Source organism: Schistosoma mansoni, chromosome 1 (assembly GCF_000237925.1).
Source record: "Schistosoma mansoni strain Puerto Rico chromosome 1, complete genome".
Taxonomy (NCBI): Eukaryota; Metazoa; Platyhelminthes; class Trematoda; order Strigeidida; family Schistosomatidae; genus Schistosoma; species Schistosoma mansoni.
The window spans coordinates 41,547,115-41,573,905 of NC_031495.1; the positions used below are offsets into that span (position 1 = coordinate 41,547,115).

The 26,791-nt window shown below is 35.1% G+C and overlaps 1 protein-coding gene across 3 annotated transcripts; it reads left to right on the top strand.

The window, feature by feature from the left end:
* Window positions 1-25,118, top strand: Smp_040970.1 (putative vacuolar proton atpases; the record flags this gene model as incomplete). Of its 3 annotated transcripts, XM_018794455.1 has the most annotated exons (15): window positions 1-164; window positions 197-275; window positions 310-536; window positions 2,359-2,453; window positions 4,146-4,272; window positions 5,913-5,995; window positions 12,097-12,673; window positions 14,321-14,706; window positions 16,039-16,190; window positions 16,871-16,932; window positions 19,087-19,191; window positions 20,129-20,335; window positions 21,042-21,159; window positions 22,731-22,902; window positions 24,748-25,118. In XM_018794455.1, the coding sequence occupies exons 1-15, from the start codon at window positions 48-50 to the stop codon at window positions 24,836-24,838; spliced, it is 2,598 nt and encodes an 865-aa protein (XP_018648866.1). In that variant the 5' UTR covers window positions 1-47. The 3 variants fall into 3 exon arrangements, with proteins under 3 accessions (XP_018648866.1, XP_018648868.1, XP_018648867.1); XM_018794457.1 differs by lacking the exons at window positions 1-164; window positions 197-275; window positions 310-536; window positions 4,146-4,272 and having other exon boundaries at window positions 768-2,453; window positions 24,748-24,838; XM_018794456.1 differs by lacking the exons at window positions 1-164; window positions 197-275; window positions 310-536; window positions 2,359-2,453 and having other exon boundaries at window positions 3,667-4,272; window positions 24,748-24,838.
* Between the last annotated feature and the right edge of the window lie 1,673 nt (window positions 25,119-26,791).

A 26,791-nucleotide genomic window follows, 5' to 3' on the forward strand; every position in this document is an offset into this window, starting at 1 on the left:
GAAGTGGAGCGCTTATAGTCCAGTTTCGTTTTCTGTAGTAAGTGGAGATGGGCTCGTTGTTTCGAAGCGAAGAAATGCAACTATCTCAAATGTTTCTGCACACAGATATAGCCTACATGTGCATATCAGAGTTAGGGGAGTTGGGGCTGGTTCAATTTCGAGATGTAACTAGTGCTCTCGTTTGCTATAGTATTAGACTGTCCCAGGTACCAACGCATTCCAGAGAAAATTTGTAAATGAAGTTCGAAGATGTGATGAAATGGAGCGAAAATTGAGTAATTTATCCGCTTAATCCGTACATTCACTCAGGATTCTTGGAGAAGGAGATCGAAAAAGACAAGTTTCCCATATTGGACACTGGCGAAAATCCAGAAGCGCCGGCCCCGCGTGAAATTATCGACCTGGAAAGCATTTTCGAGAAATTAGAGAACGAACTGAAAGAAGTGAACTCAAGCGCAGAAAAATTAAAAAAGACGTATCTGGAATTGTCTGAACTGAAGCAAATTTTGCGCAAAACGCAGACATTTTTTGACGAAGTAAGTTTTTATGTTTTCGTTCGAGGTAATGTGTCGCCCTCAGATTGGTTTACAACATATATTCGATAAGCTAGACGTTGCAGTCCAGCCCGGTGGTGTTTTAATAAATACGTAGTCATGGTCTATCAGGCTCGGTGAGCACAAAATATTATGGTTAACATAAGTGATAGTAGTATTGTCCACTCGTATTCATACGGCTAATAGTAATTTCAAGTCTCACTGGAACATGTTGTTGTCAAACTAACCTCTATTTCTCCCCGGCCTGGGGATTTGATGAGTTCACGCGTAATACTCATATCATTTACTAGTCCTAGTTCATTGTAACAGGTTGAACTAACCAACTGAAGTTATTCATCATCTATCGATTAATTATGAGCTTTTCTCAGCGTTTATGGTCATAAGTTTAGTTGCTAGTGTAAACTTGTCATACTTCCGTTGGTCTGAGCGTTGTTAGTTTTCATGCATTTTTCCGTACAGCACAGATTTCTGAACATTAGAAACGTTTAGACTATCTTCTGATAATTAACTCGTTCATCACAGTTTTTTGAGGCGTATTGTGGGGAGTTTGCCATGACTTCACTAGTCGCTTTCCCAACTTATTGTGCTAGCTTTTAAGTTTTGGAGTGGTTCACTTCCCAGATTTCTGTTCATCATTGGTGACAAACTATGATAATCGGTTTTATCAGCTTTATTTCCGATTAGCTAATAAGTATATTTAGCACATTAAGTCAGCTTACAAACATAATATGGCGGTTTGTAGTGGTAAGGGTAAATCAGTTTTCAGGGGAAGCTGAATGTTCATTTTGCCAATGTAGAAAAACGTAACAAGTGGTTGAAGTACTAAAATTTGTCACATTTGGCTGCAGAATCCAACTTCATTTTAGTTGTCTAAGTAATCTCTGACAATCTATAGTGCGCTTTGTTGTGGCTTATTTCTCTTCAGTTAACTAAAATTTAAGTCAGAAGGCCTGGTTGCTCACTATCAGTGGAAACTCGAATGGTATACACGGTTGTTGGTAGCTGTTATTCGCACTTAGATTAGATTGAAGCATATCCCGTGCAGTATTGATGGGTCACGCTGATTGGCTATTTCCTAACCAATCGATGCTAGCGGAGTCTCGGAGAAGACTTATGTAAAAATAATAAATATACTGACGCTTTTATCGTGATTCCTATTTCCATGCAACCTTTTTATTTGGAGTTTGATTACGTTCCTGTCCAACTGTGTTCTGATTTGGGGACTTGTCGGTGTCCGAGAATAATAAGCAATAAGAGTATGTGTCGAAATAAGAGAAATTATGACGGTAATTGTGGAGGTCTTGGGTCGAACTCGGTATAAGACAGTAACGTTCAATTACAGAGTGGTCTTACATTTATAACTGCCGCGATGAAAATAAAGCTATTGCTTGTTTATAACTAAAGAAAGTAAGGATTGTCTATTCAAAGTTGTAATGGTTAAGAATATGTGAGATCTGAGCTTAGCACAAACTACCAATTATGCTTTCAAACTTAAACCGTATGGTATCCTTAATTGTCACTGAGTTGATCACCTTTGCGGAGTTGTTGAGTGTGACTAAATTGTTACAGTTAGCATTCACATTCAGGCGTAAGCCGCTTTAGACATCGGCAAGTTGTCCGTTGCTCTTTTCCTTGTATTGCATGTGGTTATACCTAATTGCCTCAGCCGTTGTCTGGTCCTTTTGTCGGTTTGTCCGACTTCGGTGTTGTACTGCTGTGAATAAATTAGTGCCAAGCTTTACCGATTGAACGTCTGACCATACCTTCCAATGATTTGCCCCTTCGTCGACTGAATCGCGAACAGGCTCTACACGATCCTGCAATGTCGGAAGAAAATGTTGGACTCCTTGGGGGTGAAGCGATGGGTGCTGCTGGCACTGCTGGTGGATTGCGACTGGGGTAAGTTACAGCTTTTATATTCGCGTTATGTATATTTCGCTTACTAATCTGTTTGTGACTTTTAGGCCAACGTAGAATCTCATCTAGACTTAAACCCAACGAATGATCCCGATCATAATTCGGAAAGGGATGTTACAGGTCATACTAACAGTAACAGACGTCATGTAGAGTGAGTATACAAATCCCGGAAATCACCTATCGACTCTGGGAACTTATTGATTGTAACTCCCTACTAATGATTACAAATGCTTTGTTGATTTATGATTTGTTTCTTATATCTCATCTAATCAGTTCCAATTAACAATCTTATCTACCAACTTACACTCCACACGTTAATTTTTGTGTCTGGCCTTAGAAATACCAATTCAGTGATTTAAATACAAGTACTGCTGTAGAAACAAGTATGGTTGTATGATTGGTCAATTTTGTAGACCAGTACGTTAGTGCACCACTGGAGCTTCATGTTTAGATCTTTGCGAACTGAACCAGTTACTCAAGTAATATCAAAAGTGTTCGTTATATTGAGTCTGAGCAAACAAAATAGTAAACCATAAATTAAACTACAGTGGCAACACAAAACATTTCTCGAAATTATCCACTGTGTATCCCTAGGTCCGAAAACTCGATTGTCAGCTCTATGTTCACAAATAGCCATCGGAACTAATTGCCGATTTATCCTGTGGAGAGTAAGAATTCTCATATACGTCTGTCATCTACTTCAAGGCCGGTATAACTAAAATTTATGTATATCCTTTGCATCTTGGTTTTGGGGGTGGTGAGATCAGTCAATCTGGAAATAAATACCACTAAAGTCTACCTATTTTGTGGCTCAAATTGTCACTATCCACCAAACGGATTGCCGTCCAAAATATCCCAAAGTTCTCTCATGTTATCTCCAAATTTATTTTCCAAAATATTGTAAGAGCAAAAGCGAGGATGTATGTACTTATTTTTTGAGCATATTTTGTAAACCGTTTGGCTTGAAAGTTCCATAGTCCTTAAATCAGATTGGTTTAAATAATATCTATTTTAAATTAGTTATTAATTTCGTTTTTTAATTACCCTATTGATTTATTTTTGTTGAAATTTTGGCCATTCGTTACCTTATGCACTCCCTAGTACTCATGGATTAATCATATAATCCTCGCTCTTTTTTCCAATTATATGTAAATAATTCAAACCTCCCTTACGATTGTTACGTTACCCCCACCTCACTCCCTTTCGCATTTCCTAGAATAGTTCTGTAGCGATTACATGGGAATAAACCCATCAGTAACCTGTCACATTTTGAGTTTTTAGTCATTGAGTCTGATTTTACAGCACCCTATCACCTTTCCAGTTACTACATTTTGTGAATTCGAGTCAAATCAAAAAGTAATAAAATATGACGAAATTATATGTAATATTGAAGTAATTGGTCTCACTAACTGCGAATTCCAGAGACAGTATTTGGGATTATTTCAGTAGTTAGTCTAGATTTCGTGAAAGTCGTCTGAGGTATCACATGTGTTTAGGTAAAGTCTTGGGAATGATTGAAAATCATTATAGCAAATGGGTCTGTAAGTTCTTGTTCACAAATCCCACTTTTTGCATTCCTAGTTTTGATATTCACATAATCATGTTTCGCACAGTAGCTTTCAGACAAATCACCATTATAACGTACAAATAACAAATCAAATTTTTTAAAACTAGATTTCTTGCTGGGATTATCCTTCGTGAACGGTTACCAGCTTTCGAGCGTATGCTGTGGCGGGTGTGTCGAGGGAATGTTTTCCTTAAGCAAGCAGAAGTTGATGACCCATTAGAAGATCTTACAACGGTGAGTGAAGCAATACGTAGTTATATTGATGGGTCTTCTAAGAAAACTTTGTGATTAATTTCTGCCATAAGAGTTAAGAAAGCATAGGTTGTAAACCTTTACATGTTACCATCACAATAGTGTCCAAGTATTAATATTCTTGTTCCAGTAACAAAGTTGTTAGCTTATCGTACATAAATGGATGTTTTTTATGAGCACAGTATGACCCGTTGCTTTCTGCAAAAAAACACTTAAGATCATTTGTAAACATTTGCTTCGATGGGTTTAGTTTCTTAAGTTTTGTGCTATCTATAGTTATGAAAACCGGAAATGTTGCATATATTTGACGATTTCAGGACCGCGTAAGCTGAAAAGTTTCCTCATCCATTTTTGTTTTCGGACTTTGACTGTATTAAGGCGTTTTCTCGGGCTACTGTGGCCCACAGTTCCATAAATTAGTATTTTGTTTTCTGTATCTAAGTACTTTTTAGGGATGGATTTCTGGTAACGGCGATAACTGCTGTACATTTGTGCATTTATGTATAAGTTTAAATTTGACTCATGATGTCAATTTACTCTCGGTGTATCAATATGAATGGTAATAATTTCGATTTTGGCACCCTTGTCCATATCCTACATTTATATGTCTCATTGGGTGGCATAAATTAAGCATCAACATAACTAATTTTTGTTGCTGGTTCAGAAAGTTTTGTGAACTTCATGAAGTCACTAATAAAACTAGTTTACTGGGTTTTAGCACTGTTTATTACATATCATTTTTGTCTAGTATGCAAAAGCGATCTCAGATGCCTGTGATTTTTGATTTCTAAGTGTTATCTTGTGAGTAAGGTGTTGCAACTTTATACAATGCACGAAAGTTCAGTTCATATTTTTAGCACAAATGATCATCTATCGCTTTTTCAGGAGAAATAATAGGAATCTTCGAAATTATAAATGCAAGTACAAATTAAGTTTTTTTTTAAACAGATTTCATATAAATTGGAGCGTAGATGAACCTATACATCTGAAAGGTCTTATTTTATTCCGTCCTTATTATTAGCTCTACAAAAAATAAGAGATTGTGTTATGAATCGAGAGTTTTGTGTGGTTTGCTTGGGCGAGATTTCGCGTTGTTCAAACCAGTAAATAGGATTCTAATCGATGTATGGACGTAATCATACAATGTGGCCGAGTGATGGTTACTCACGAGACCGTGTTAAAAACTTAAACCCTAGAATAATTAGACATCAAAGACAAGACCGCCAGTCATATGATTAGTTCTTCATATAATAAAGTAACATGCTTATGTACAAAATATGAACACAAAATAAACATGAATAGGTGTCATAGGCAATTCGAGGGAATTAGCTTTTAGGTCAGTTGTTCTCCAATCAATTAAGATTTGACTGTTAGGCCTGATCTTTGTGGATCGTATAAGATTTATCAAAGGAATATGTCTCTGCGATTTCACCTTCGAAACCGCTATTGTTGATATAATCTTACATGTATTTTTCTCTGTATAGTTTCAAGAATAAATTGTTTAAAAGGTGACCTCTTTGCTGGACTAGGCTTGTTCCTATGTTCTAGTAAGTTTTTAGCGTGCTAAAATTATTCTCCAACATGTTCAGGTGTAATTTTTCTTATGTTTGTATCTTTTACAGGGTATGCCAGTCCACAAATCCGTATTCTTGGTATTCTTTCAGGGTGATCAGCTTCGGACTCGTGTTAAAAAGATATGCGACGGGTAAGTCTTAGGTTTTTCTAACGTCTTTGCAATAACTTTTGCTTTCAAGTTTAGCCCCTTCTAGTCTTAATGTTAATATGATAACTTGTACATTAGTATTTGTACGACTTCAAGAAAGCTGATTATTTGCACTTGCTTGTGTGTTGCATTGACCACAGATATTAGGATATAATGACACGGAAACGATACTGGGTCTAAGTTTTAGATATTCGAGTTCCACAAATTATGTAAATCAGTGTTTACGATTTTTTTTAATGTGGTCTGTCTGTTCCCTTCAGATACGAGGGTTTGAATTAGTAATATGAGTTGCCTAATATATTTAAGCAGTCATCCGTATAAACAATGGGAATTAAGCTCAGAAAGTATTTCGGCCTCGCAGTCTCTTTTGTATATATCGCAGTTGCCCCTGTCATTATACAAGAGACTAATGTGGAAGAACTTGTCACATATTCAGAGAAATAGGCATTTTCTTTGACAAAAATCGTCCTAAGTGATTTAAAAGTTTTTAGTCTTCAAAGATCATCTTAGCGAAATACGTGAAGCTGACATATTGAATGCCTTTTACGAGATTTCATTGTTTTTAACAATCCAGCGATTCTGATTGCTGATTACTTCCAAGCTTAAACTAATGATGGTTTATTTTCTTACTATAATACCAGATTTCGTCCTCAAATCTCATTAGTTTCGACTCGTCCGACAAAGGAGTTGTCTGTTGATCGCCTAATACAATTTTTATTGTAAGGACTTGCTGACAAGAAAACAAAATGTATAAATGAACAGTGATTTTTTACAGGTAATTTTCGCTAAAGACTGACATCAGCTAAAATACATTAAAACCTAGGTCTGACAATAAGGCCTCAGGAATTTAGGTTCTTGATCCGTACTGATAAATTTTAAGGGAGTAATTGTAAATATTTTAGGAAGTAACTGGCCGATTTGTTTGAAAATGAATTTTCGCTGTGTCCAGGTACATACCTGTCATGTTTTTGAATTATTTATTCGACTGTGGATAATTTATTACTGTAATCTGATCACAGTTAAAATCCATGTAGTGTTAAGTACTAATTAGATGTTGACATTTATAGTTTTTACATTTGAAACTCAGTAGTATGTGGGGTCATCAGGATCCTGTACTTAAGTGGTTACATAAAAGGTGTTGCGTCGGTGTTGGTCCTTAGTCTCTCGGTTTAGGCATAGTTCCCCAAAGCAGCCATTTCATGTCATGTACATAGACTGAAAACTGTTCATCTGGCAAACGAGGGACCAAAGAAGATAGTTCTTTGAATCTGCCTGGCTGTGATCTATGTTGAGGCGTATATTTCTCGATAACCATATTAGAGTAGATGTCAGACAGTACAAAATAAGTTAGTTGGATGACAAGGTAGTCCATATTCGGTCTCAAAGAAGAAAGTTCAGTTTAACGGATCATATAATACACTGAAAGTTTCTGTAGTATTAATAACGTTGGACATATCGACAGATGCAGTGGCCTCTGTTATAGGTAGATGTAGATAATGGTTCAATAACTGACATTGCAAGTATCAGTACTTCTTTTAAACAAAAAATTGGACTTGGTGTTCAATTGTAGTTTTGTTACTGCTGTCTGTAAAGTATTTTTGAACTCGAGATTGTATCTAGTCCATAAAGCGCATAAAGCACACTGAGAACGGAAGTGCTTATTGTCGCTTTGTGGAATCCGGTGCATCGACTTCCACAAAGTTGATATTTTTAATTGTCCAATAGATTAGTTAGCTGTCAGAAATGCGTTTAACCATTCATGCTGCTTTGGTAATAATTGGTAGCAGACATCAATAAATCAATGCATTTGTGGCTTCTGTCAGTGATAATTTCAAAAAAGTATAAGACAGAAAATATTCTGTTCACCTGTTTACGTTTTTCGTGTACATCAAACAGAAGAACAACTGAACAGTCAACGATCTCAGTCTCTACAGTTTTATTTGAAGTTGAAGATAATTCGTTGAGTAACATACCCTTTCAATGACGTTATGGCTTAGGTGTACTCATCATAAAATGCGACACGAGTTCGGATAAACTTCCGTTATTGCTGCAGCTTCTGGGAGTGAGTAATCTATAACCATCCTGGGAACATTTCGTTCATTATTTGACTCCTTGAGAACTCAGTGCAAAGTGGTGCATGGAGGGCGGCTGACAGACGCATTTCCAGTAAGGACCGGAGTCAGACAAGGCTGTCTACTCTCCCCATTCCTCTTCCTTCTAGTGATTGACTGCATTATGAAGAATTCGACATCTGAAAGGAAATACGGAATACAATGGACATCTCAGAATCAATTAGATGATTTGGACTTCGCAGATGACCCTCCTCTCTCATACACACGAATAAATGCAGATGAAGACCGCAAATGTAGCAGCAGCCTCCGCATCGATAGGCCTCCACATTCACAAAGGAAAAAGCAAGATTCTCAAATGCAACACAGAGAACACCAACCCAATCACATTTGATGGCGAAACTCTGGAAGAGGTGGAAACATTCAAGTACCTGGGGAGCATCGTTGATAAACAAGGAGGATCGGATGCAGATGTAAAGGCGAGGATTGGCAAAGCAAGGGCAGCATTTCTACAATTGAAGAACATATGGAACTCAAAACAACTCTCAACAAATTTCAAGGTCAGAATCTTTAATACGAACGTCAAGACAGTCCTACTGTATGGAGCTGAAACGTGGAGAACTACTACGACCATCATCAGGAAGGTACAAGTATTTATAAACAGTTGTCTACGCAAAATACTCAACATCCATTGGCCGGATACTATCAGCAACAGCGTTTTATGGGAGAAGACAAACCAGCTTCCAGCTGAAGAGGAAATTAGGAAAGGACGTTGGAAGTGGATCGGACATATATTAAGGAAATCACCAATGTGCATCACGACTCAATCCCTAACTTGGAATCCGGAAGGGAAGCGGAAAAGAGGAAGGCCAAAGAACACACTACGCCGGGAAATAGAAGCCGATATGAAAAGGATGAATAGCAACTGGAAAGAACTGGAAAGGAAGGCTCAGGACAGAGTTGGATGGAGAATGCTGGTGAGTGGCCTATGCTCCTCGACGAGGGGTAACAGGCGTAAGTAAGTAAGTAAGTAAGTAATCCTGGGAACATTTCGTCCATTATTTGACTCCTTGAGAACTCAAACCGATGTACGCAGATACCAGTTTCCACGTTGCATTTGACTAACTGACTGATTGAATATTAAGGCAGAAGTTATTCGAACACAAAAGAATTCGACATCGTCATTAGATTTATGTTGAGTGGCACATTTTGACATTCAAACAAATTTTCGTCGTTGGTTGTGTACGTTTCATCAAAACCAGCTAACTACAACCAGAACACGAGTAACTAAATAATTTGGTCGGAAATTGGGAAGATAAAATGTCAGAAATCATCTTTATCCAAATGATATATCCTCAACATCTGCCAAGGCAATGGTGTGACTTCGAAGTGTTTGATAACTCCTCTCATTTCATTCATGCGAATATACACGTAACTTATCTGGAAAACTAGTATGCTGGAAGACTTTTAGCCTCACGTTGAAGCCGTTCGGCGCAAGTAGCCATTCCTAATCTTACGAGTGTACCGGGTTGACCGCATTGTGTGCTACCGTCCCGGAAATAAGCAGAGGCTGGACACTTAAATACCGCGTTAGTCAACTTTGGGATCCATGCATTATTTTCATAGCATAGAATATTGTATTCATGATTGTGATCCAGATTCCCACTAAAAATTGACCAATATGCGTCGGGAAATTCTGTGTAAATGACGGTCGGACATTCACATTCTATTGAAACCGTTCAGGAAAGTCTTATTAAATTTCTCAATTCACTTTCTTTGAATATCATTTCCGTTTATCCTTGCTACACTACGACCTCTTTGCCAACATACGAATTTCATGTGTGGTTTTTGATTTTTATGGGAGTGAGAATCATAAATCACAAATAATTTCTTGTTAGAATTCTCGATGAGACTATAATTTATGGACGACCTTTGAGCGACCCTAAAGTGACCTTGAGAGTGTCCTCCTACTAACTAAGACCAAATGAAGATTATAAACCTGCATGAGGAATTAGAATTATGATTTAAAGTTGATAGTTAGGGTTAGGAACAATATTCAGAGTTTTCATCACGAACTGACATCAGCTATAATGCCAAACGGTATTTTGCCATATAGATGAATGAATTTCGCGCCAAAATGCAGGACCTGTTATCTTTTGTTTGATTGGTTCGTCCATAAATCATAGTCTCGCCAAATTCTCTGTTATCGTTTTTTGACCCTTTCATCGATGGGAGGGTTATCAGTAACAAGATTGTCAGGGCCACATTTCTGTGTCAGCGACCAACACGAAACAATTTCACTTGTGCTTGTTTGGTTATTATAGCTCATGGTTAGAAAAGGTAAATTTCTCATAAGTCGTTCCTTCTTTCCATTCATCTTAAAATGGTAATGAGCAATGAGTTAATTTTATAACAGTCAATTTTATTGGATAACAGGAGACAGTGAGTACACGGGAAGGAATGAAAAGTTCTTCACTCATGATGTGGGTGAGGATATTCGATCAAGATTATCGTGACAATTATATAATTCATCGGGACAAAACATTTTCAGAGTATACTAAGTTCTGAATAAAATGATCACAGTGGTTTTGATTCAATATTGTCTGCTTCTATGTTTCTTCTGTAAAACATTTAAATGTACGGTGCTTATTCACAAACTCTGTCCTCTAGTACCATATAACTGAATTGTTTCCACTAAGCTTTGAACTTTGAGTTTGGAAATGTCTGTTTCTTAGTCTCCCTATCCTAATTATTCTGATCACAATATCCATCTCTGTACTGTTAATAACTTACAATTCACACTGATTAGCTAAATTATATATAATGGGGAAACATTTTGGTGGTCTAATTAAACGACCGTTCGCTTATATACATGCGCTCAATTTTTCAAAAGTGTACTAATGACTCAGGGTTTCGGGATTGGTCTGTGTTGTTAAGAGGATAATGTAGTTAGTGAATAATGTCTGTTCAAGTTTATCCGTGATAAATCGGGCTAAGTAGACATTTTCATGTTTTTCTCTAATTCAGTGTAACGTTTCGTGACATTAACTTTTATTTCCAGTGTGTTATTTTGACGTTATTTTGTTTATAACGTAACACTTTATTCGGTACAACATTAGCTTATTTTCAGGGTGACATTTGAAATCGATTTTATTCGGTACGATATTGAGTTTATATTTTCCAGTGTGACATTATTTCAGGGCAATATGTTTCATATCAATTAAGTGTCAATTTGGTCCAATATGACAGGTGTGAATTCTATTTCAGTGTGACAATTATATTCTTTACATTATTTTTGTTTGAATTTCGTTTGCGTTTTACAATAAGCCTGTATATCTCTTCATTTATATGATGCTTGTTAACTAATCATAAAGTGTGTAAAATTAGTTTTTAAATGAGTGTATTTGGTCCAACTTCATCTGCTTTTGCTGTTTTCGCCTCACGTTATGAAATTCCCTGTGGTTCCCGTTCCGAAGTATAAGCAATAGGATCTCAGATACTATAATCCGTTATAGATGTTAAAACTAGGAAATAATGTTATCGATCCCATCATTACTTTAGCCTTTTTCTCAAAACATATATGTTAGTCACTCAATAATAAGTTATGTTGTGTTATAGATTACAAAATCATAGTTTTAGATTATATCAACTTTAAGTTTAGTACTATTGAGATCTTTACGCTTGTTACTTTTACTTCTGACTCACAAGATAGAAAAATGCAACTTAATTGAACAGAAGTCATATGATAATCTACCTTCGTTTAAGTTATTGTTCGTGACCTTCCCTATTTCCATTAAAATATATTGTATGTGGTGATTTAGTGTTTTTCTGATCAAGTTGAATAATAGTTTTGATTGCTGTATTCTTCATTTATTATGGCCATAATAAATTTGAGCTATAAACATACATAAATAAATATGCATTCACTGTGTAGGTTAGGGTTCTACGTCTATCTTTTCTGTAATGAAATTTCATGTTGATCAATGTTAATGGATGATTTACTTTTTTCTCTAGATTCCATGCAACCCTATATCCTTGCCCTGATTCACAAGCTGATCGACGTAATATGGCCATTGAAGTGATGGGTCAGATCCAAGATTTGGAAACAGTGCTAACACAAACTAGGCAGCATCGTCAACGTATTTTAGAAACGGCCGCTAAAAATTTACGTACCTGGTTTATAAGGGTTAGGAAAATCAAAGCTATCTATCATACTTTAAATTTGTTCAACCTTGATGTAACTACAAAATGTATGGTTGGGGAATGCTGGTGTGCAGTGAATGATGTGGATAAAATTAATTTAGCTTTGCGTCGTGGTATGGAACGCAGCAATAGTACTCTACAACCGATTTTAAATGGAATAGTAACTACGGAAAATCCTCCGACATACCACCGAACAAATAAATTTACCTATGCTTTTCAAAGTATCATTGATGCTTACGGAGTCGCACGTTATCGAGAAGTCAATCCAGCTCTGTTCACAGTTATCACATTCCCCTTCCTGTTTGCTGTAATGTTTGGAGATGCTGGCCATGGATTGCTTATGTTTCTTTTCGCTTTGTGGATGGTTGTATGTGAGCGAAAATTAAGCGTAAGTTTGGTTCAGAATTAAATCTTTTTAAAATCTGATACTATTAGTTAGTAAAGTTCAGTTGCCTTTTTAGAATATATATATATATATATATATATATAATTTAATCAAGATTGGACACAACTCATTTTGCGAACTTTGTTTCTTGCTAACTAACCTGCAAACTAATTTTCATATATCTTTTAAATAGCGTATAACTGAACTTATCATGCTAAATTCATTAACCTTAAGGAGATCGATAAACGCATCACTTTTAAGTTGTTAACATTATGTTACATAATTAAAAATTCATTTGTTTGTATGTTGAAGTCATTTGCTTTGCATTTTACTAATAATCCAAGCACACTTGTCTATTTACTCGAATGATTTCTTTATGTATCATACACCCTGTGAATTGAAATATGACTTTAAAACTTATATCAAACTTCATCGTATACTTTAATTGCGTACACCTTACATTGAGACTATGAAATAAATGTTCTTCGTTTTTAGATGCTTTATTAATCAAGACCTGTATATGTTAGCGGGGCATGGATTGGATTAAAGCATATCCCATTCCTGTCGCCACTGTTATAATTTCTTTTATTAAAACCTGGTTATTCCTATTGCTTAGTATTCTTGGACACCAATTCAGACTACTTTATTAATGGAAATCACGTACTTGGGAAACTACTGGTATGATACCAATTAATCAGAATGATGCAAAAGAACGTTTCCTGTTTCACTATTTGTTACACGCTTTTTCAGTCATTCCGATGCAAAATAGGATTATAGTACAACACAAATATTCAAGTGTCAAAAGGTATCAAAAATGCTAAACAATGAGTGATAATAAAATGTTAGGGAAATTAATGTCAAAACTCAATGGTTCGGAACTGTATCGCCTAGAGTCCTTATTAATTTCTATTGTTCAAAATAATCCATTCAGAAAACCCTTCATCTTGTTGCATACCTTGAAATCAGTCAGTGACTTTTCGACTTGCGGGATTCCCTGGTCTTACAATCCACGCATTGTTTCCAGCATAATATATCAACTGACATTGCAAATCATGGTCAGTGACAATTTGGTATGTGTAATTCATGAAGTGGATAGCCGCTAATGGCGGAATCCTTTTGAGAACTCTTTAATCAACACCTACTACAAACTAAGTTTTAGTTAACTTTTCATGTAAATCGACAGCCATGTACAAACTCGACTTCACAGCAGGTTTGTTATTTGAGGATAAATAATATTCAAACTTATGATCAGGTGGTTAAAAGCAAATATATGAACCACTTAATTGTATCAAGTTTCAGCTCTCTTGGGATTAGTTTTGTCATTTCAATGTTGTAGAACTCAAAGTTCAACGTGTCCACTACGTGATAATCAGTTGTTAGGTTTCTGTTGTATTGCCATAGTAGACTCACCGTTCTGTGTGTACTCTGAGAAAGTTTCATACAAATATGTACTGGCCACAATCACAACACACTATAGAAATCAGGCATTCTATAATGAGTTAATATGTAGAAAATTAAGGAAAAATAAACCGAATGAAAGATTATTTGAAATATGAAATGATAGTCAAACTTATTGATGTTGTTTTAGTGTGGCGTTACTCATTCCTGTTACCTTTTTTATTTTTAATTAAACTCTTAATATCTTTTTAGGCTAATAAGTCCGGAGGTGAAATTTGGAATATATTTTTCAGTGGTCGTTATATTATACTTCTTATGGGTTTGTTTTCAATTTATACTGGATTGATATACAACGACATATTCTCTCTATCTGCTAATATTTTTGGGTCCTCATGGTATCCGACTTATGATAATAGTGTTTTATCAAAGGAAGTTAGACTCCAGTTAGAACCTCGAACAAGCGTTAATGTGTCGGACAGAATGTATGCCGGATATCCTTATCCTTTTGGTTTAGATCCTGTATGGCAGTTATCTGGTAATAAAATCATGTTGACAAATTCGATCAAGATGAAGATGTCTGTCGTACTGGGAGTATTACACATGCTATTGGGCATTAGTTTAGGTGCTTTCAATTACAGGTAAATTCCTTTTATAATTTTGTTTCCATGTTTCCTATAGTACATGTCTTAAAAATCCGTCTTTGTATTAACTTTTGTACCTAATAGCTCTTTCATTTTCATCGTCACATCATTTTCATCAAAAGTTTGTTCTATTGAATGTAAAAGAAATGTGGTACTAGGATCTTACTTTTATTTCGCTTCAGTTCTCATTTCATGTAGCTATTTTTGATTAATGAGATATCATAGTTGCTGCTTTCATCACTCAACGTTCGTGTTAATAGTTTATATATATATATATATATATATATGGGCTTGGCTAGTTTTCTGGTTTGATTTAATCTTAGGTGTTACAGTCAGTTTTTATACGTGCCATAGAAAGATGAGAAATTTAAAATGACAGAGTTATTAGAGATAATTTCTCAGTAGGTGGTTACCTTGTGAATACTCGCTAGAAATAATAAGACTAACTTTGTAATCGCGAGAATCAAGGAGTGGAAGAAAGGATTACTTAGTTGGGACTAGCTTTAGCTTTGTATAGAGACAATTTGAAAATGGAATAGATTGGATTTATGTGTAAGACACTACACACGTGTTTTGTGAATCTTTTATCTAAATCTGAAATAACTGATAGAATGTGATAGGCATTTATTAAAAAAAGGTGCAACTAATGATCATGTAACTTGTGTACTAGGTCTATGTTTATACGAGTAATTTCAGATAATTTTTTTCATGATTGACGATACTATATGGTTATCCAAACGATTCTTTACTTAAAAATAAGAGTTAAATAATCGAATATAAATATTCATTGTTATTTGTAAAATAATCAATATTCAATTTATAAAACGTGTACGCACGCATCATTGTACTTTCTAAGTTAACACTTATTTCGATCAAATCTTGTGTCAAGTTATATTTTAATTAGGATTGGTCAAATCATGTTTATTTGAGTTATTCCGTTTTCATTTTTTTTAAAGATATTTATGCGGTTTAATTTAACTAATCAGCTGGTTTCACTTTGCCACCTTTCGCTTTACCATTCATTTCGAGCTCTCAGAATAAATTAAAAGGTACTCATCTAATGCAAATTATGTGAAGAATATATTTTCTTTCAAGCCTAACTCAGTGAAAGTTTAATCGCTTCTGATTTTTAAATTTTTCAGGCCTTTTTAGAAGAATGTGTTTCCCGGAGACAAATTTTGTTTGTTAGTGGAGAAATTCTTTTGGTTTTTTCATTATTTTGCTTTGTTTTTAGTTTTTACGTATATTGGATATCCCCTTCAATGATATTTGCATTCTCTTTCTATAGTGTTTTTAGTTGTTATACTTCCCTTAATTTATTTTTCTTAGAAATAATAAAGATAACTTGTCGATTTGGTGCTTACTGCTTCCTCAAATCCTTTTCCTGTCATGCATCTTCCTTTATTTGGTGATATTGATCTTTTTCAAATGGGTTGCATATACGGCGGAAACAGCCTCCTCTGCACCAAGTCTTCTTATTGGTAAGTTCTCAAAATTTTTGGGATAAAAATCTCTACTATTATCTGGAACGTTAATCATAATATCTATAAAATATCACCACAAACAAAATAAGCGTCGAGTTTTCCTTCATCCTAACTGATGCAATGATTGTTGATTGTTTGGTGCCGTCTTTTTTGTTACTATGTATGATTAATCTTTCTTATGTTTTTGCTTGTGAATGAAATCTTTTCTCTTATCCTGTAGTTTAATCGATGTGTTGTTGGTCTAATTTTCTGATATTCATTGAAATCACGAACCACCATTGATATTCACTTGCTTAAGATTCAAGATTCGATTTCTTCAGGAGGATCGTCTTGCCGAATGCACTTTGATAACAAGAAATTCGATAATTTTGTTGTTTCTCTGTGGGTATTATATAGCATTTTATTTTGATCGTTGTTCAACGTTTATTCGTTTAGTTACATTTGTCTAGATATGATACAGTAATATATGATTGATTTGAAGACCGGTTTATGAGCATTTAAAAATTATATGTCCCATCATGGAGTCTAATTGGTATTTTTGTTACAACTCTTATTGAATGTGCTAACTACGGATAGTCTTACGTACTGTGTTAGCTTTTGACTCGTCATTCTTCATTTGGAATATCCGATCCCATTTTTAAAAATGTTTTTGTATCTTTTAAATTATACTTTCTCAGGTCTAATCAATATGATCCGTTTCAGTTATTCAGATGAAATTCCTCCTTTGTATTCTGGACAGGTTAGATTTCTGTTTTTTTGTGATTTCACCCAGTGTTTGTGTGCTCTCGGGTTTAATTATTAAAAACATCGCTGACACTTTCAGTGGATCATAGCAACCAGTCGATAATGACTGATAATTCTGTTAGTAAAAAATTTCATACCTAGTATTCAGTACCCGATACATCATTATAGTTTACATCCCAGATATTCTCACATTTTATAACAAGTACATTTATGGAATATATTTTCATATGTAATTTAAATTAAGGACCAAAGAAATTGCCATTCACGCGTTTCACTACTGTGTTTGAAAATCTAGATTATGAGTTCCAAACAGCACGATGTTCTTACTTTCCATTCGATTACTATTCGCTTTCTGAGATATTCTTATGGATCTCGGTTGCTTACTTTTAACTTGAACATCAGTTTACGCTCAATAACTAACTAGGGCGTTGAGTTGGATACCGAAAATTGCGGATTTAGAACAATGCCAATTTATAAACAGGGACGAATAGTGGTTGGCCGTGAGAATTGAAAACGCGGGTTTCGTCCCCACATGGGACTCGTTAACTGGATTTACCTTCGTTTCAATGTTGATGCTCATTCCCAGTGCTTGAACGCAGTCCCTTCCGCTTCGGTTACTGATGTATTATACAGTTAGTTACTGAGCCACTGGCTTATACAATATGGAAGAATTGTAATTCATGTTTAAGGGTTTGAATCCTCTCGTGTATTCATCTCTGCTTACAAATGCTTTCAACTGATCGCAGTATGAAGGTAATCCGCTCAGGGTTCGTTTATACCAAAAGAGACTGATCAATCGCAATCCCTAACATCATCAACAAGGATATTTAAACCCTTACAACTGAATGATAATTATGTGCTTATTTAATCAAATCATTCCATAAAAGCATTGCTTATTACATTTGATAGTTAACCATAAAAAATAGCATGTTTAAGACAATTACTTAGATATATTTCTTTTTAGTAATGTATAAGATTGTATACCACAAACTCTCTATTAATTACTGTACACTTGAGATGTTATCAAAAAATCGTTCAATAAACCGTTTACATTAGTTATTTACGCTTATTATAAGACATAAAACGATAAGTTTTACATTTCATTCATAAAGTATTTTTGAGTGTTAAGAACCATGAAATTCACCTTTGATTTTATCGATATCAAAGCTGTCAGAGTCCCAAATAGAAAAAAATGAAGAGCGAATTAATTAATAGTATTAGTGTGAATCACTTAATAGGCCATTAATGTTGGGTGAGTGTTCAATAAATTGTTCAAACATGTAAAAATAAAATAATTAGTTAAATCAGATGAATTTAGATTACGGAAATGTTGAGGGAAATATATGCATGTGAAGAATGTCGGGTTATTTTATAATTAAGTGGTTGTTATGTTGTTGGGTCGATTAATTTAGAAGTGACTGGACCTGTTTCTTTGGAATTCAAAGCTCAAGAGTCTTTGTGTTCCAATCGTTTCTGCTTGTTGATAGGATCAGTTTAGTCAAAATACTTTCAACGTGGTAGGTGAGGGAGGATAACTAGTCAATGTTCGCTTCTGTTAACAGACATTTACGCCTATCTTTAGCCCATACTAGATGTTCATGAGCACAGAAACGTCAGTTCTTCGATTATCTACTCATGTAACTTTCTCCATGGGCGCGACTGCGTTAATAGATATGAAAAGAAGTCACTAGTTTGGTTAACTCATCCTGCGATCTCGGTGTCACTATCAGACAAGTAGGGAGATATTATATGTAGTTGTTCTGCCGTTCTCATTCATTACCTAAGGTCACTGTTCGGTACTTCTAAAATGGAAGCAGTACAACAGCGACAGCATTGCAGTTTACCCCAACTTCAAGAAACTAGACCTCCAATTTAGTGAGTGGCTGTACTAAACACGTAAGCATTATCTGTTTGAGTGTATCTCATAATGTAGTATATTGTTCAATGATTTTTACACTGCTTAATATGCCATTGATGCGTAACAAAACATAGCGACATGCAATTATTTGCTTTTTCTCATATATTTCCACTAAGAAGTGATTGTTTTTGTCTCTTGACTTGATTAATCTTAGATTGTTTAAATATCGATGATATAAGCATGATTTTGTCCCTTTTTTCTATCACTGCACTTTCTTACTATTAATTTTAGAAAGCTGTTCAAAGTATACTGATGGTTGTTGCAGTTATATGTGTTCCTTGGATGTTGTTGTCTAAACCCTTAATTTTGTATATGCGTCATCGTGCCATCTTGAAGGTAATTAAATTTAAGTATTTTGTGTTTGTCGTATTATCTACCTATCTATATATGGTGGGAATCTTGATTGATTTATCTTCAAATTATGGCGATACGATTTTGTCTGTAAACATTTGTTTTTGTTGTTGATTATTTGTCATTCTTTGGTTGAAAAATTTCACCTTTTAGAATTTCATTTTTAATCTTCGTCTCTCATTCTCCATTTCCCTTGTATATGTTGACGACAGTGTTAACTGCATTTTCTTGGATCCGATTAAATCTTGATAAACAACTATCAATAGGGAATCTGTTATTTTCTAATATTGCGTTGTGAATGGTTCAATTATCATCTGATCATTTTCATATCTACAACACTAGTTATATTTTCTTTTTCTTTTTATCATTTCATTAATCTTATGAATCCGGTTTTACTTTTATACGTCGAGTAACGAGCGTGCAAGTGTGCGACCTATAAATAAATAGTAATCCATCGATCTAGACCTTTCATATTAATTCATAAAAGTATTCAGCATGTCGACTACATCTAATGTAGTGCTTAGTTGCAGACTGATCAGTGTAATTTATTTGTTATTGAGACCCTTAAAGTTGTGCGTTTTAGCGTGTTCACTGTACTTGTAGTTATTTTTCAAAACATATTTAGAGTGTTTATGAAAAGAAAGCAATAATTACTTGAGAATTTCCAAGGGAAGTACATATTCAGTGGTGGTATATCATTAGGTACTAGTTTGATGATATTTTGCAGAGTACACTATAATGTTCAATTTATATAAAGTTAAATTGGGCCTACTGAGAAAATTTATCATATCAAGTATTATCCAGTAGTCTAATTATCAATTCTACACTGAAATTTACTTTCATTGTAATTAATATGCATACGTTGTTTTTACTTTTGCTCTTTTTACTTTGTAAAACACTTAAACTTATTGTGTGGAAATAGAATAGACATTATGTGGATCCTGATGCAAGTGTGCATGTGGTCGTTGGTGGTGTAACAAATCCGAATATGGATGATAGTTTCACTGGTGATAATAATGGTATTATGTACAGTGACATGTCTCCATTACATAGATCATCATCTGAAAAACGTTCTAAGGTTTCACTAATTAGTCAAACAGATTCGCCACGTAGTCATGATGTTCATAAGGTGAGAATTTAAAAAATATTTTTCTTCTTTATTGTTTACTAACTCTTTTATGTTTTTGCCATTTATTAAAAAATTTAATGCGTCTCCAAAAATTTACTCAACAAAACAAATAAAAATTGTGCGTTTATGAGGCTCGTGGCCCTGTTACTCATCCTGATGTGTCAACTAAATCATCCGAAAAAATAGCATTAGATGGCAATGGTCTTGGTGATGGGAGTGGTATAGGTTCGATGGATATGCCTGTGGAGTCTGTAAGTATCTTAACTGCGGTTCACTAACTGATGATAAGTGTTGTGTGTTCACTTTGTTATCACTTTTGAATGCATCTTCGTTGTCGTGCATAAAATTTTCACGTGTATATTATAACTTGTATAACCTGTTGGGATTCTAATAAATGGTTACCGTATTAGGGAATGAATAATTAACTCTTGTGTTTAGGTTTTATTTAATCGATTCACGATTAAAATTAGTATACTACCCTTTTTGTATAATAAGAGCATAAAGTAAACCACAGGTTAGGATATAACTAAGCTGGCGAAGGATTTTTCATGTAGTTGTTATTGTGTTGTGTATCACTAACTTAAAATAGCACCTTCTATTTTCGTTGTGTAACTATTGTATCTGTTGTCCTAAAATGTTATATTTTTTTATTTCAAATGAATGTATAACTATACGGGTATGTTGCATTTATTTCTATGTATTTCAGTTTGATTTCGGAGATATAATGGTCCATCAAAGCATTCATACGATTGAGTTTTGCTTAGGTTGCATTTCCAACACAGCTTCTTATCTTCGTCTATGGGCTTTGAGTTTAGCACATGCGCGTAAGTGATACATTTAAAATTTTCATGGTTTTATGCAGTCTTGTCTTTTTCAAAGATAGTTTTAATAACACTTTACTTTTTAAAGCGTATCTGAAAGCTACCTCTTGCTTTCGTAGCCTATCAATGCTCACGGCTATTATGTGGACTCTTTGTCATTCTACATTTAAATTACCTTAACTCTTTCTCGTATTTAGAGCCTGATAAAATTATAGGTTACCAAGGGTTCCTCAATTAAGTGTATCCACACAAATCCACTGATGTTTCTTATCCTTCTGGTGTAAGCCACTGGTAGACGTCACTACTGTTTTCACAGCTATTTGGTTATCGTGTAACCCTACATTAAGATTGACATCACTTTACTTCCATAGTTCCTTCTGAAATGTACTCTTGGCTTTTTCATTATAATAATAAACCTTAAGGGGCTCCCTGGTGTGGGTTTTTCGCATCATACAAGACTCAAGCATTGAAAACTTCAATACCTAGTTTAGAGCCCATTTGTAGAAAACCACGAATAACGTTTCGTGAGCATTTTTGGTGCGTAGAGATAAAGGTGAACCTATAGGCGAATTTTCGGATATTAAAGGTAGAGGAAATATTAAGTAATCAAGATAGTGATCGTGAATAGGATTATCTAGAGTGCTGTTGATGTATTGTTAGCTGTTACTACTTGGTTGCTCACATCGCTAAAGGATACTTCTTATGGTATCCTAAATAGAGACTAAACCAGCGGTGGTCTTGTTGGTTTAGTCGTGCAACCTCTTTGTCCAAAAGACAACTGTTTAATACTGGGGACGCAGCTTTTTTGCTGGTTGTTTATGATTTTAATTCCATTTCTTTCAGAATTTATTGCTTGGTATGAAAATCTGTAAAACAAGATGTGTTAATCCGTGGTCCTTCCTATTCCAAACCCTTTCGCTGTGGAAAAACAGGATTGCCTGAGATACTAGTTGTTTAAAAGCAAATATTTGTTGTTGTCACGTCTCAGCATAATCGGCAGTCCGTTATCGCCCGCAGACCTTAAATTTTCGGCCGTTTGTCTTCGGTATGGTAATAGTTATTCAGTATTGTATTGGTCACGTTCTCTGTTCCAATACTTTCAGAGCTGTATTAGAACCCACATCAAAAATAGACTTTCTGTTTTATTTCCTAACGAATAAAAAACAAAAGTACCTATATTGTGCTTAAATTTTTAAAGCTGCTATATCTAAACCTTGTTCAGTCATCTGATTTTCTTGTCTTTATTGCTGACCCGATGGGTTACACAATTCTTTCGCTATGTCCATTGTTTTGGTATAGTTTGTGCACACGGTTCCATAATGATACCTTTAATTTCAACCAGATCTTATTTGATAATAGTCTGTTCATCATGAATTACTGTCAAATTACACTCTTTTAAACAAGAAGTGAATTGTGTCAGTCACCAAACATTATTTGCTTGTATGAAATGTAGCCGTTATTACTTTTTCCCGAAATTTGATATTTTGTCATTGAATTTGTATCTATCTGCTTTTGTATGCTTGGTATAAGTTATTATTGCATTTTGAAGTTCATTTTCAACTCCTCTTGCTTAGAATTGTCGGAAGTCCTTTGGAGTATGGTTATGAGAATGGGTTTGCGTATATCTGGTCTATATGGCGGTGTTGTGTTAGCATTTATTTTCGCATTCTGGGCTGTGCTAACCGTTAGTATTCTTTTGTGCATGGAAGGATTATCTGCTTTTCTCCATACACTTCGTCTCCACTGGTAAGTTCATTACTTCGTTTAGAGCTCTTGTTTATTTTTTTCGCATAAATGGTTTTGTACTTATGATTGATATAAGTCCTCCAAATCTTAGTGGGATTGAAAAGTTTTGTAGTTAGTCTAATACGACAGGGAGAGGGAGTCCCTGATCTATCGACTCTAGAGATCCTTAGGAAGAATGGTCTAATTGTAACCACCAAGCCGACTGAGATACTAGGTATAGTTTGGGGCTGAAATTATTCCTATCTGACTGGTTTCACTTTCCCATGGTCCCAGTTTGAAGAGAGGACGAAAATCCCCTTGTGATTAAAGAAAGGATCAGTTTGGGAAATATAATATCTGAAGTATTATAATCTGTAATCGTCTGACGCTTAAAAAAAAAATGCTCGTTAAGAGTAAACTTGAAGAAATCACTGTTTTCAGACCTAAACATTGGATGTATTGACTAAATATCCACTCCTCGTCAGATTTTAGAACTTAAGCGTACTTATGACATTCGACTATACATAGTCACGTTTCTCCAGTTTTTACATCTTTATTTTGTCGTTGATGCTTTCCCAGAAATAACACTTCCTTTACGTGACTTTTCAGAGATGTACCTCCTTCCACGAGTTTCGCTTATCGACTTAGAATACGTGGGTAACTTACTCCTATTTGGTGAAGATGCCAACAAAATACAGTCGTTTGATTGCCTATAACGACATTAGAAGCTTGCTTGTGATGCCTGTCTTCCCCTTTAAATACAGAATTTTTCCTTAAGGTTAATTTGTGGTAACTCTTGAACTAGTGATCATAGGTAAAGTAGTTGAGTAAGTGGGTCACTTCACTTCTTTTAAAGGTCTCATCAGCTCTGGTATGTTGATGTCAGGTGAAATCTCTGCACGGATTTGGAAAGTTCGATTGAATTTTGGTAACTTATGGGATAAGTGAAATATTCGTCTTCGAGTCAAAGGACAATTATATTGGGTAGCAGTCCGCGTTGTATATTACTTTATTGGTGTGAAACATTGCTTTTAGAGTTAAAGACATGCGTAGGTTGCTGTTGTTTTAAAGCATTGCTCACATTTGCAATAACCAAGTAACCGATGTTTAGGTTAATCATGATGTGCTTGGGAATGGTGGCAAATTTGTTAATAAGGTAGTGAATCTTTGTGGGCTTAGGTGTTTAGTATGTGCTACGTGTTTACAACTACCACTTACCTAAACCAACGGTGTTTTCTGGTGTAGGTTGTAAGGAATATAGGGTTGGCAAAACCAAAGACGGCAGCAGCTCGTGAAGTCCATTGACTGTTACCCAGGAGTCATGTTGATGAAATGCAAATAACCTCTGTCAGTGGTCATACACCGACTATTGCGGTCCAAACTCGTTCACGATGTTAGATACATTCACTTCCTCTCAATCTTAAATTCCAGTATTTCCCATACGTACTTTTTCATTCTGTCTTTTGTAAATTAATTCCACAGGCTCCTCCATTTTTATCATTGTTACTACAATATTCGGATTTTTTGTAGTTGTTCTTGTTAGCTTCATTTTGTCCTGTCAATATGGTATGACGTTTTGAGTCAACACAAATCTGTGGCTTATTAATACTTACGACCATCGCTTCGTTTGTCTCGTAGTTTGTTTTACATTAAAAATTATTCAACTTTATAGTCTGTACCAAGGTAATTGATCTACCTGATATGTGATTTCGGAGTAAACGCAAATAATCTGCAGTCACTATAATTATAATTATGTTAACTTGTGCTCACTGTATATATTTGTTCTGCTCTTGAAAAAAAATGGTGTATACATCTCAGGGTACTATTCGTGAAAATAAACTTTCTAAACTATTTATCTTTTAACAGGGTGGAGTTTCAAAATAAATTCTACAGTGGTGATGGTTATCCTTTCGTTCCATTTACCTTCGAACATTCCAACAGTCTAGTGGATAATTAGAATCAGATTTTATTGTTTCGCTATGCTGTATGTGTTTGCTTAAATTTATCTTCATAAATGTTGTGGTAATTGTTTTAAACTGCTATAATTATATCATCTACAGGACAGTTCTAGTGATTTAATGCTTGTTACTTATTTATTTAACCCTCAAGTCATCATCTACTTCAGTGTTTTTTTTTATCTTTGATCATTGTCCATTGACTGGATTCGTTTAATATTTATTCATTTTTATGTTGTTAGATCTACTAATAAAGCTGCTCAAATTCGCTTGCTATTTTTTAAATATTGGTTTGTCACTGTGAGTTATATTTTGTTTTGCGTGAACAAAGTGTGAAGTATCTCAGTGGATTTTGACCCATGTTGACGTGTATACTCACTGAGGACGGTTTTTGAGTTCAGTTATTGGTGGACCGTGACTATCGAATTCATTTTACTATTAATATTTGAATCGTATCTCCTTTTTAATAAATTAGATCAAGTTAGTTCTTTCGACACATTGTACAATGTTGCCACGTCATGATGTTCCTGCACTTTTAGTTTTACTACCAGAAGCATTAAATATGTGATCGTGCTGTTGTGTATATTTTCTAATTACCTGTCAATTATGTTCCAGATTTGGTGCCAGCTATGCTTTTAAGCTAATCTTTTCATGTTTCAATAATGTCTAACACCCGAAAATTGTTAGTTTAGGTTTAGGATGGTCCCGTACATATCCTAAATACACTCAATTGTAATTTCAACATTTTGTTAATAGGCGTCCGGAAATTAACGGATACAATTTCAAAGTCTCTGCTACCCAATCCTACTGATTCGACTTTGTCATATCATAGCTTCCCACGTCTCTTCTGAACGCGGTCGACCAATTACTTCTCAACCTTTAGGCAAATAACGAGAAGGCCGGCATTCCAAGTTCCTAATCGCCAAATATTATTGAAAATATAGGAAACAATAATACTCTGTTATAAGTAGTAATTTTTCGGTCCTTCAGTCTTTTGGTTTTCACAACCATAATACGAAACTAAGACAATATAGGATCTAACTGTTTAGAGTCGAACTACGGATAAATCAAGTTCAAAGCATGGGTCAAAAATATACCAAAAAATTAGTAAGCATGGTTTTCAGCAAGTAAGATGCCTCTAATTTCGACAAAAAGAGCGTTTGTTCTTTTCACGGATAAATACCTACAATCAATCCATAGGCAAATAGACCCTAACTGATTGGATAACAAACAAAAATGGACGGCCCATAGCCGTCCCCCTGAAGTTATTCTGAACTGTGTGATCGTTAGGACTCATCAGTATGCCTAAGGACCCGGATAACCTGGCTCTAAATGGTCCGAGCATATACATCATCTCAGTGGCTCCCAATATGGATCTTTTCGACAACACCCGTACCTCTTGGCGTATCCAACTCGAATGCTAGCTATTCTTCCTTATCGTCGATAGATGACAATCGAGTCGCGGTTCAAGTTAAGTAGCTAGCTCTATTTAGGATTTTTCATTAGGTGAATGCATACGCTTCTTGTCCAACATGTATCCAACTAATGTGTCATTGCGTTGAGCTGGAATCTGTCTAGAATTTCTAGATAATTCCTAGCAATCTTTTTATTAGCATATATATCTTTCACAGTGCGTACGCCAATTCGCCCACCAAATGGATTTTACGGACATTTCTATTGACTGAATTTCTGCGTCTTTTGTTAATTTTATTGGGTGTAGAAACAGTGGTGTCCGACAAAATCATTTCTAATAAAATCTACACCTACCCTGATCTTTGAGAGATTTTCTATAACCTGTTGATTTCACGAATATTGTAAGCTCCGAAAGAGAGTTTGATTTCACAGCTATCTACCTAGATCATGATGATCCTCAACGAATGCACTTTTCACCTTTTTGTAGTGGGTGTAGCAGAAAACTCTTGAGTGAAACGATTACAAACTTTGAATCAGGTTAT